The sequence below is a fragment of the Gigantopelta aegis genome, chromosome 2 (genome assembly GCF_016097555.1).
Source record: "Gigantopelta aegis isolate Gae_Host chromosome 2, Gae_host_genome, whole genome shotgun sequence".
NCBI lineage: Eukaryota > Metazoa > Mollusca > Gastropoda > Neomphalida > Peltospiridae > Gigantopelta > Gigantopelta aegis.
This window is the reverse complement of record NC_054700.1, coordinates 49577703-49590579: the sequence shown is the minus strand read 5'-3', so window position 1 is coordinate 49590579 and position 12877 is coordinate 49577703. Positions and strand designations below refer to the sequence as shown.

Below are 12877 nucleotides of genomic sequence, written 5' to 3'. Positions count from 1 at the left end.
TAACCATATAACATTAATTCTAAAAAGTGCACTAGCTCTAATATAACAATTAATTCTGGGAGATTTTAAAAGTTTTATTTTTTAACTCTGCTTGGGGTGTCTAGAAAATACTTTCAAATTAGTTGTCATATTAACCTGAATACTACATATTGTTTTTTTTCATGTTATCTCTGTATGTACAAAATACAGGGGCTCTTAAAGGGTGTATACTACCAAATCAAATCCCATAGACAACAATAGTAACATATACGGCTAAAACTCCTACCTGCAACGTATCAACCGACATAAACGCCACGGATATAAATACTACCACCCCTTACACTTAAAGTGAATCAGAAAAAAATGGGGGTCAAGCTGCTCGTTTCTGAGATAACGGGTAGCGTCTATGACTACCCTAGTTTCGCACAAAATTTGAGTACTTTTTTTTACAGGTACCCCATACATGTTTCAAGCACAAGGCTACCTGACACATTGGTACTAGATGAAATAAAATTGCACATTTATTTTACCCAGATGAAACTATTATTTTGTACAACCAACACACTCACATTTATAACCAATCACAGGACTTGTGGTGTTCACTTCTCTATCAAAAGTTCGGTGCACCTAGAACTTTGACCCAGCCGGAAGTTATTTGGTATAGTACTACCTAAAATGCTCTTAGACTAATACATTAAAACGATAGACATTAAGAATTAAACAAAAATTGTATCATTGAGCCATCAAATTAGACAAGTCAGTGCACCACGACTGGTATATCAAAGGCTGTGGTATGTGCTATCCTGTCTGTGGGATGGTGCATATAAAAGATCCCTTGCTGCTAATTGAAAAAAGTAGCCCATGAAGTGGCGACAGCGGTTTCCTCCCTTAATATCTGTGTGGTCCTTAACCATATATCCGACATCATATAACTGTAAATATAATGTGTTGAGTGCATAGTTAAATAAAACATTTCCTTCAAATTAGACATGTTATATGAAATAGTTTAGTGTATTTACTATATTTTCAATAGACCTATTCATTTAACTACATGTAGCACTAATTTGCAAATGACCAGAAATATTCTATGAAGGCAAATAATCAATCAAACAAACAAACAATAAATAATAATAAAAAAACCTCTTCTGAATTAGCCTTTTGTTAATTGTAGGACAGAAGAATTGGACCTATTGGATTTGAAGAGTGGAGCTGCTCCAGATGTCCAGGTATTGTTTGTGTCTTGTGTAGCATTTCCTTATGCTCTGAAAACGGATACTAATATCAGAGCACAATTGTAGAGTGATCAATTAAAGTATCATTAGGACAGACAGTTTGGAGTTGGTTTAAACAATATTTATTAACCATTAAATATGTGGTTTTGGGATCCGCCAACAGGCATGAGTCTATTGTAAGGCCTCTCCACCAGTTTGCAGTTATAGTGGTCCCCACAACCAATCCAGTGAACCCTATCATTCACATACCAGAGATAAAAGACCATAATAAGTAGTTTTCATTTTGCCTATTCTTTGTTATTGTAACACTTCAATTTTTTGCAGCATTTCAATTTTGCTGTCAGATCTGATTTGCTAAATTAAATTAACATATATTTAAAATATATAAAAATTTAAATATATTACTTTTTAACATTACCTGTCCCCAAACAAAGTAAAAGTAAAGTTTGTTTTATTTAACGACGCCGCTAGAGCACATTGATTTTTTATCTTATCATCGGCTATTGGACGTCAAACATATGGTCATTCTGACACTGTTTTTAGAGGAAACCCGCTGTCGCCACATAGGCTACTCTTTTTACAACAGGCAGCAAGAGATCTTTTATTTGCGCTTCCCACAGGCAGGATAGTGTCCCCAAACAAGTGCATCCCAATGGCTTTTGGGATGTTCGGACCAGGCTACTAGCCATATGGGAGGTGTGTATGTGTGTGTGTGTGTGCACTTGTTTGAGGACAGGTAATGTATCTATAAAAGAGAATTCACCTCAAGTTTTCTCCAGTTTATCTTTGGCAGCTTCCACAATACAATTATATGGACAATGAAAGATCTGGGGAGAAGGGTTCAAGTAGTTTCATTTATCAGCTACTCATGTCTTGGTTTTTGTTTTGTACAAGTCACAATACATGAGTACAGTAGTTCATTTTTTATTATCTGTACTTGCAAGTATTCTCTGAGCCCCATCAGAAATGTGTGATGTTTTATATTTCAGCCACCACTCTGGATAGAGTTAATATTTAAAATTTTGGAGCCTTCCATTCAAAGGTATGGTTATTATGTTTTTATTTTATTTATATTTTATGTATTTTAGTAGAATTAGTAACTTCACATTGCTACTAAGTTTCGGCAATGAATAACGTATAGATGTAGTATAACATGTAACTGTTACAGCTGTTGTAGTGTATATTATATAATATGTGTCAAATTATTCTTATTTGAAGATTGTAGAACAATAAACATAGGTTCTTCAGCCCACCTGCGGTGTACAAGTGTGTATGTCAAATCCGTATATATAAATCGCTGGCACAAACTACTGTATACCATGTAACCAGTTTTGTATGTGATGTATAATTATGTATGGATCTATGAATCAATGATCTGAAATAAAATTATTATTATTATTTGGATTGTCATAAAGTAATTCTATTAGATATTGTGTTAAATTTTACATAAATACAAGTCGTGCCATTTGAAAACATAAGTGTAACATGGGGTGGGGGTGAGGTGGGGGAATCATGAGTCTTCTCCATGAGAGGTGAGCTCACTCGACTCATGCTCACTCAAAGATGGAATTGTTGTTTTTCTGCACTTGCCTTGCATCATTTTGCATTAGTATGTGTTGTTACCATACTCTTCTTATTTGAAATTTCTCACCTGGAATTATCAGAAGAGCAGATCACTTGCTCTTCTGCTATATCCAAATAGAGAGGCTTAATCCCCTCAACCCAGATATACTGAACTCCATTGAAAACGCATCAGTTGTTATTACTATCACATGTTTGAGCTTGATATAAAACATACAATAACTCTTATATACAATTTTGGGGTTATTCATTGCCTGTCAAAATTCACCCAATTATACAAAATCAGTAAAATGTATTATTTTATTCCTATACCCTTTTTACAACTACAGATTTAAGTGGTGTCTTTTTCAATGGAAAGGTAAAGTTTATTTTGATTAATGACACCACTAGAGCAAATTGATTTATTAATCATCAGCTATTAGATGTCAATCATTGGGTAATTTTGACATACATTCATAGAGAGGAAACCCGCTTCCTTTTTTCATTAGTAGCAAGGGATATTTTTATATGCACCATCCAACAGATAGGATAGCCCATACCACAGCCTTTCACTAGAACCAGAAATAGCCCAATGGTGATCGATTCTAGACCAACCTCACATCAAGCGGGGGCTTTATCAGTGGACTATGTCCCACCCTTCTTTTCAATGGAATTAAGTATAAGTATATGAATCAAGGACCAAAATCACCAAGCTGACTTACAAGGTTTTAAGCAACATTGCATGTCTTTATTCATATAATTGTCATATCAAAAAGTTTTATGAATTGGGCTCCCAAACTCATTTTTAATTTAAAAATTTTTTTTTTTTTTAATTCATGATGTTATAATTCAGTATTCTGGAACCGGTGTTGGAGTATCTGATTGGTTTGCCAACAGCAACGGCCGAACTTGATCCCCTTATTACCAAGATCCATGAGTTGCCGTGTGGTTGCCCACCAGGACTGAAGCAGATCGTTAACCTGCGGAAGCCCGTAGGTAAGTACACAGGTGGATGCAGTTCCTTCAAGGTGCAGTCAAAAAGTGTGTAAGTACTGAAATTGATGACAGACTAAATGTTTTTGCATTACATTTCAATATAATCATCCTTGACCTCAATGTATCAGGCCTAGTTATCCTTCAAGCTACTGATGCCAGCGGAACTCTGGGTCCAGTTGTTCAAATCATGGTTAAATTAACCTTGCGTTAGTATGATATTTTCCTTTTAATTATTTTTGCACAAATACAAAATGAACTTTAAATTTGACAGTGTATAGATACATTTCGTTGTTTTAAATGAAGATTCAAAATATGTGTTTCAGTATTATTTGTATTGATTTAGTCCTTGTTTTTGAAAATTTCTGTTAACCTTTGGTCAAGTTAACCAACCTTTGAGCAACTGGGTCCTGGGCCTGTGCTTACAATACCTTTTTAAGAATCCAGACTCAATCTCTAATGATGTCTCACACATACAATTTGTATGGTGTTGTCATGACGTTAAAGTCTCTCAGACTCTATTAGAGTCTTGAGTCTAGACTTTAAAAGTTTTATAATCGAGGCCTGGTCTTGATTATTATCCTTGTATTTGTTACAGCGTTGAAGGTAGTCATAACGACGGCTCTGCAGATGGTTATCACCCAGTTCAGTAACGCTGTGCTGTGTCTGTCGACTCCAGTGTGTGTTCTCTTCAGCATGCTACAGGACCGGTGTACAGAAGAAAGCGTCACTACGGCTCACGACAGTGTCGGTTTACAGGCAAGTCTGTAGGATAGATTCCGCATAACATTTATAGAAAATTTGTTGCCAGGTCTGAAAAAAAAAGTGTTTCCAGAAACGTGCCAAATGTTTTTAGATAGAGTAGGTCGGCTTTGTGTATATCTTTATCATGTAGAGTTACAGATCACGTTTGACTTTCATGGTTATATGCCCATTTGGAAATAGTTATGGCGCTTGATTTTAGGAAATAAAACAAATTGGAAATAGTTATGGCCCTTGAATTTAGGAGATAAAACAGATTTGTTGGGCTTAAAAAGGGACATGTATTGCTTTAGCAGTACTCTCAGAATGAGCTGTTGTATCATACAAATATTTTTTATGTAGAAACTAGGACATTTTAAAAACAGTAGACACGTTATGAATACTTCCACACTGCAGAGAAGTCCAACCCCCATAGTCCTATGCTGGCATTGATGTAATAAATAAAAATTGAATGCTTGAATTGCAGCTTCTGGCTTGGTTGTTGAAGCTGAAGTTGCAGGACTTGACCTACATCCAGAAGATGGTTCGACTAGAACTCCACGCGGACGTACAGCAGCAGCTGTCACTGCTCGCCGACTGCGTGTATCACGTCGTCGTACACGGGAAAGGTAAATATCAGGTAGCTCTTTACAGGGCTGTCTTTGAGTACTGTGAAACAACCTCTTGAAGAATTATTGTTCTGCCACTTTTTTAACATTCACAGAATCAAGATAGATAACTCCTATGAATGTTGACAGCTATGTTTATGGAGGCTGGTCATGAATGGAAGGAAATTTCTTTTTAAAAAAGAACTTTTTCTGTAATATTCACAATATCTGTTCTACAGTGTTCTGACAGATAATTTTTAGACCTGTTTGTTCTATATTTATGACAGTTATAGGGCTAACTGTAAGCCTTTGTGTTGCCTGATACATCAATGGAATTGGTATGTACTGTCATGTCTATGGAAGAGTGCATATAAAAGATCCCATGTTGTTATTCAGGACTAGTAACCTATATAGTGGCAGCCAGTTACTTCCTTTCTCTAGACTTTGTCTAAGTAACAAAATAACCATAGTTTAAAATGTTTTGAGATATCATTGACATTCCTTTCCTTTAAAGTATTTTGTGATTGTTTCAGGTAGGGGAGTGAGCACCCCCCGTCTGGCTGGCAAGTTTGTTAAGATGCACAAAGAGTGGCTGACTGAGAGAGTCGACACCATAACAACGCACCTAGCCCGCTAGTAAGATAACAAACTTACTTCATCAAACACAAATTTAGTGTTCTGTTTCTTACATATCATGGCTGGCATTTACCTCAGTCGGTTGAGTGCTCTCTTGAGGTACTGCATAGCAGGATCGAACCACTTCAGTGGAACTATTCATCCGATTGGGTTTTTCTCATTCCAACCAGTGCACCACAACTGGTCAAAGGCTGTCGGATGCACTTTCCTATTTGTGGGAAAGTGCATATTAAAAAGATCCCATACTGCCTTAAGAAAATGTAGCGGGTTTCCTCTGATGTCTGTGTGTCAGAATTACCAAATGTTTGACATCCAATGTGCTCAAGTGATGTTGTTAAACAAAATACTTTTTTTCTTAAATATCCTCAAAAACCAGGTTTAAAAGAAAAGTAAAAGTCTTTTGAATTTGAAATCAAATATATGGCATTTTAGCTTGCATAGTTATCTTGTATATTATAAGAGCTGTAATTTTTCACAATGTTAATTTCATTGGATATCTATTTCAGTAGTTACTTGACTAATAATGTAACAGTCACCACTTGTTCAGTCATTATTAATATAAACCTAGTGTTAAGTTTATTGAACCTATTGCAGCAGTTACCATTTGTTTTGTCATTATCAATATAAACCTATAGTCCGTCCCATTCTCATACAAAACTGTTTTGTGTAAAACATTTCAGTTTGCTTTGACGTAAGAAGAAAAGTAAAATTGTTTTGGAAATAACAAGAAAATACTATTTTTGTGTCCAATTTAGAAAACAGTCAGCTCAGAAATAAATAACTTGTATTAAATTCCATAGCATGAAAAAAGGCGTTACCCGTGAGATGGACTATAGTGTCATTCAACAATTATCAAATATTATAGGTGAGGACAAGGCAACATAAATTAGACTACTATGTACATGATATTTGATATCTATTTTTTTTTTAGTTTGCCAAACACTGATGTTTTAGAGGGAGCAACTTCGTCTTTTAGCGACAAAGTATTTATTGCTTTGGCCAGCAGTGTCATGGATACAGAATCAGGTAATTACCATATTCACATATTGTGTGGAATAGTACCTGATAGGTGTGCTTTGGGATAAACATGGTATACTTCAAGTTCCACTTTGGTATTCTTCATTGTAGTAAAAACTGCAGGCTATTATGACATCTTAATCTGAGGGGCCACATGTAGCCAAATGGTAAAGCACTCACTTGATGCTTGGTCGGTTTGGGATTGATCTCTGTCGGTGGGCCCATATCGCCACGACCGGTATATCAAAGGCTGTTGTATATGCTACTCTGTCTGTGGGATGGTGCATATAAAAGATCCCTTGCTACTAATGGAAAAATGTAGTGGGTTCCCTCTCTAAGACTGTATGTCAGAATTACCAAATGTTTGACATCCAATAGCTGATGATTAATAAATCAGTGTGCTTAGTGGTGTTGTTAAACAAAACAAACTTTGATATGTGTGCTATGGTAGCGAGTTTAATATCCTATTTATTACCCATCAGTCAATTTCAGCTTATATCGCTCAACTTGTTTAATTAACATTCCGGTAAGGTCGTATTGTGCCAGTCGTATGATGACATCTTATGACGTCGAGGTGTTAGGTCCTACTTGACGGAGCGGGACATAGCACAGTGGTATAGCGCTCGCTCGCTATGCAGTTATTCTGGGATCGATCCCCATCGGTGGGCCCATTGGGCTATTTCTCGTTCCAGCCAGTGCACCACGACTGCTATATCAAAGGCCATGGTATGTACTACCCTGTCTGTGAGATGGTGCATATAAAAGATCCCTTGCTGCTAATTGAAAAATGTAGCCCATGAAGTGGTGACAGTGGGTTTACTCATTATCTGTGTGGTCCTTAACCATATGTCTGATGCCATATAACCGTAAATAAAATGTGTTGAGTGTGTCGTTAAATAAAACATTTCTTTCTTTCTTCCTACTTGACGTTCTAGTGGGATGTGACACTTTGATATGTACCAAGAAATTTTTAACAAAATGGTTATAATTATTTTTATATTCCCTAAGGATACCAAGACCTGCTCACTGTTTATCGCCTGGTGTTCAATAATTGGAAATGGCTCGAGGAACAGCTGGACATCTCCCCCGCTCTGAGTCATGGCAGTCAGCCCAAACGGTCGCAGTTTTCTCTCGATATCTCACAACGAGAGGAACCAGACTTTAACCCAGTAACAGAATTTAACAAGATTGGAGACAACTTTCTTGATCAGGTATATAACACATGTAGTATGCATTATTTGGCATTCTGCCAGCCTCGCTGCATTGTGGCTAAAGCTTGTGACAAGTGAAAATTATTTTACTCTGGGAAATAAATTGGAAACTAACTGGTAACTCATTTATATTAAATTTATCTTTCTTTATTTCTTTTTTCTCTCTCTCTCTCTCTCTCTCTCTCTCTCTCTCTCTCTCTCTCTCTCTCTCTCTCTCTCTCTCTCTCTCTCTCTCTCTCTCTCTCTCTCTCTCTCTCTCTGTCTGTATTTGGTGTATAAGTCAATGGGCAGTGCTTAAAATAAGAAACAATTAACATACATATATTTCTCTTTTACTGGATTAATATATTGTTATACTAGTTTGACAAAGTTAGTGGGTCTCCAAACAAAAGTTGTGAATCGGTAAATATTAATGTGTGGATTCATGTTTTAATTAGAACAAATAACAAATATCAGTATTCTCAATGTCATGTCAGTACAGACAGACTTCACTGTACATTTTTCTTCCTTGCAGAATTTTATTATGAGTTTTCCATTCAACTGGAGTCAGATCCTTCAAAGCGATCTCGGCCTGAGTGAGTTTGGTTTCAAGACTCTGCTGTACAACCGTCATGAGATGCAGGATGGAGCCTATCTAGAGGACTCGGAAAAGAGACCCGTGGAAATTCTCAAGTCCGTCTTCGAACACGAAGCATTGGAGCTCAGTTAAAAAAACATAATGGAATTATAAAGTCTGACATGTTCCTTAGTATTATTTCTGTAATTTACAAAGATATGATTCATTGAAGTGTTTTGGTTGTATAAAATCTGTTTGAATGCGAAACATCAGAGATAAACTAGAGAATCGGACGGATCATAAAAAAATCAAGCATATCTATTAGTACATGTATTATTTCTGTCACTTAGAAATATAAAGTTCATTGAATACATTTGTTATGTAAATTAATGTCAGTTTTCAAACATGAAGCATCATAGTTAAGCTTCAGTTATATTTATTTATTTTAACACATTAACTAAACTTTGTACTGTAGAGGTCAGGTAATGTATTTGTACATGTATTGTTAAAAAAGGGAAGCTCCAAAAGTGTGTGTGTGTGAGAGAAAAAGCATGCATGGGTGTTTAGTGATTGTACAAAATATGAAATGAGTATGTTTTGCTTCCTATTCACAATAATCAGCCACGGGTTCTAAAAACATAATTAAAACTGTGTAGTCTGTCTGTCAAAAGAGAACCAATGAATATAACTGTATAATGAATAAGGCTAAAACCAAAATAAAAACATTTGACACATATATTAAACTTTTACAACCTTACCAACTGATAACATTTTATTTACAAAAAAAATCAGTGTAAATAAAAAACAACAACATACCATCAAATTCTACATATTAAATATAATTTTCTTAACCCTGATTAAGGCCAAATGCTGGAACAACCAAAGTAGTCGGATTCACCTTAATAATTGATAATAATATGCACTACACAGACAATCTGCAGAATCGTATGTACAATTGCCTTACCTTTGTTGTTCCATCAGTTACTGTCATCCCAGTATAAATAAGTAGAGTTAATCTGTTCAATTTGGTGGTAATTTGTTAAGAAACATTTTTATTGGCATTGAAACATTTTGTAACAAATATAATACGAGTTCAGTTGAAATTTGTTCAAAAGATACTGGTCTGAATTTACGAAGCCTGTTTTTCGTAAATGCATGTGTTTAAGCATCGTAAATATATGTAGTTACACGCGTATAAGATATAAACAGGATCTGTAAATTTGCCCCAGTATGTTTTTATATGCATTTTAACCATTCATTAGACAGTTAATGCCAGTTCATTGGTTCACTTTTGACGCAAACAGGCTATAGAATTCCTCCTGATGTGCCATATTAATATGTCCAATTCTGTCATTGTCAAATATGAATATGTGAATATTTAAATGTTCTTACAAACTTTGTTTTTGAGGGTTTTTTATTGACGTTTCTTAGCCAGACATCTGACCTAATTACGGAGAGATGCTGGTATGACTAAAAATGGAAAATATTTGGAATTTATCTCATTCTAATTGCCTTGATTTCTAGAAACATCCCATGCATCTTTGTTTACACGATATTGTGTGTATATTACTATAATTCAGAAGTTAGATCTTTACTGCATTATGTTTATTAACACTGTTGTTAAGGCTATTTGCTTATTTATTTAACTTATTTAGTTATTGGGAATCAGTTTATTTGAGATTGATGATATTATAGATTTGATGCTATAACTAGTTTTTTATTTTGAGAGGATGATAAATCATGTTGATTGCGATGATGCTATGACGAATGATTCAGTGGTTGTACAAGTGATACACTTGTATGTAGTAGTTAATTTACATGTCTTTGTGATGCGAGTCTGTTGTAGGGCTGATAACTCACTTTTAATGTTTGGCATATACATTTTTTATATATTTATTGAAACCAATCACACTTTTACACAAATATATTTTATTTGCTTTGCTTTTTATTTAATGTTCATGTATATATTATGGTGTGTGTGGGGTTTTTTTTAAAGTTAAATTCTTTCTGCAAGTTGTGTATTGATAGAAGTATGTAATTGTTGCTAAAACGTGGAGGTAACTGTTGCATTCTTTGCTGTCAAGTCTCATGAGTCCATATGTCCATGTTTTTTTCCTGGTTACTCTTAAGATATTGGCTTTACCTACAATGGTTAGAATGGCATTTGCTGCGAGACTGTTGGACGGCATTCACCATTTGACCTTTGTAACTGTTAGTAAAGTTCTTTGCTGTGAAAGATCATGTGTCTACCAGAATGTTTTCTGTGTTATTAATCTAGAATGACTTGTTACTGTCGTAAGACATCAGCTTTATTCTGCAAAAGTTAGAATGATGAACAAGATGTGTACATAATTAATGTACTCTGCTGAATGTTATTCACCATTAGACTAAAGCAAGATAAAGTTGATATCACAAGATAATAACCAGTTATTTTATTTATTCTGCAATCTGACTTTTACAGAATAGTAGGTCTCATGTATTCATTGGATTGTCGCGGAGAATATCTAAACACTCAAACAAAAATAGTTCTTATTCAAGTAATATATTTTATAATCCACTTGTTACTATCAAGTTATTTATTATAATTGTTATATTTTAACATCACATAGTTTGTTTATGTTGTAGAGTCAAAGGTCAACATTCTTTTGCTGATCAAACGTAGAGTCAAATTAGTTCCGTCCAAAAAGCTATATTTTGGTTCATTGATCTGTCAATGACCGAAAATATAGCAATTTATCTAGTCATTATTTCCTGCTAGTATATTTATAAAGTGATTGCAGGATAAATTCAGAGTATTGTGCATATCAGCCCTAAAACTGGTTTAACCATCAGACTTCCATGTGTCATTGGTGTAGCATGGGCGGGGCCACTGGGGCGGTTGCCATGGGCGCAAAATTCTGGACTGGTGGAAGGGACTCTGGGAGTGCTAATGGTCCACTGGTTAGCGGGCACAATACTTGCCTTGGCGCTGGCAACCCACGCTACGCCACTGCCATGTGTCATGGCATGGATCTTAATTATACACTTAGTATTCGTATTTTTCACCAAGTTGTCACTCATAAATTATGTACACACTAAGGAGACAAAGAGGAGGTTCAGCCATTACCTATGAAGAGAGTACAGGGGAGGGGGAGAGTGGTTCACTAACGTTCATACATGTATGTCAAGTTATTAATTGTATCCAATGTACTTTTTAGTGTGAAAGAAGATGAATGCTTATTATGGTGATGTGTGTAGTAATGATTAGACATAAAAAAGATATACATGGGGTGGTGGGGGTACAAAATTCCAGACTCTGTGTGTACATACTTCATGGATGGCACCTATTAATTTCTTAATATGCTTGTTTTTTCTCACAGATGTCAGCGGATATTTTGAAAAAAATTAAATTTTTGTAATGAAGTAGTAACTATTGAGGCCAGTATTAACTTTGTTGAGTGCTAAAGCTGAAAAAAGGTTACCAATGGTCAGAAGGGTTATGTTTATTTTGCTATAAACCTTCTGATGACACCCCTAGTAATAAATAAGTGGGTTTTTTTATTTTTTATTATTTTACACTAACCACTCAGTAATTTGATAAAATCTTTGTCTGTCCATTTGTTATGTTAACTTTCGGTGTTATTTTTGCTAGAATTGTGATGTATAGTAAAGGATGCTTATAACGAACAGCAAGGGACCAGACACATTGGTTCGTTATAGCAGTAGTTTGTTATACACATTTGCGGAAGTTAGCCATTTTCATTCAAGAAGTCGGCCATTTTGGAGTTTTCAAATTTCAACACAAGAATTAGTGGGGTTTTAAAAAAATATTTAATATCACCAATATCTGTGCAGTCGTTTTGGATGCATTGCCATTAATGCTACTGACTGATAAGATACAAATAAGATAAACAAATTATGATCGGTTCACTGTATATACACCAATTTACACTGAAATTCACAATATTGACAAACAAATTGGTTCTTTTTAACAGTTAATTCACTATGCATAGTTTGTTCTATATATTAAAATGTATTAATACTATATAGGGGAAAAAACAATCAGCTCGTTCTAACCAGTAGTTTGTTGTAAGCGTGTTCGTTCTAAAAATACTTTATGGTATTTGTGTTGTCTTTAAATAGTATTGAGTTTTGTTTGCATGGTCCCACTGTGATATTATAGTAAGTGTATTTTCCTACAAAATTATTGCTTACATGTACTAGTATATGGATTGTTACATTTACTCTTTTTGTTTTTTTACTACATTTACCGGGTTTCTAAGTTCCATGTTATTAAGTTAACTACCAAAACATCTTACAAAATTAAATAACATACAAGTGTTTAAATAAATATTGTTATTCAGA

At 34.9% G+C, this 12877-nt stretch overlaps 1 protein-coding gene across 1 annotated transcript in view; it reads left to right on the top strand.

The window, feature by feature from the left end:
- Window positions 1-12877, top strand: part of LOC121386595 (uncharacterized protein KIAA0825-like) — a 37911-nt gene extending 25034 nt beyond the window's left edge. Inside the window, exons 15-23 of the mRNA XM_041517547.1 lie at window positions 1151-1205; window positions 2201-2253; window positions 3625-3767; window positions 4363-4523; window positions 4993-5134; window positions 5647-5749; window positions 6681-6775; window positions 7775-7977; window positions 8492-12877. Of these exons, the coding sequence (XP_041373481.1) occupies window positions 1151-1205; window positions 2201-2253; window positions 3625-3767; window positions 4363-4523; window positions 4993-5134; window positions 5647-5749; window positions 6681-6775; window positions 7775-7977; window positions 8492-8686 (1150 nt within the window). The 3' untranslated portion in view covers window positions 8687-12877. The remainder of the gene's footprint in view (window positions 1-1150; window positions 1206-2200; window positions 2254-3624; window positions 3768-4362; window positions 4524-4992; window positions 5135-5646; window positions 5750-6680; window positions 6776-7774; window positions 7978-8491) is intronic.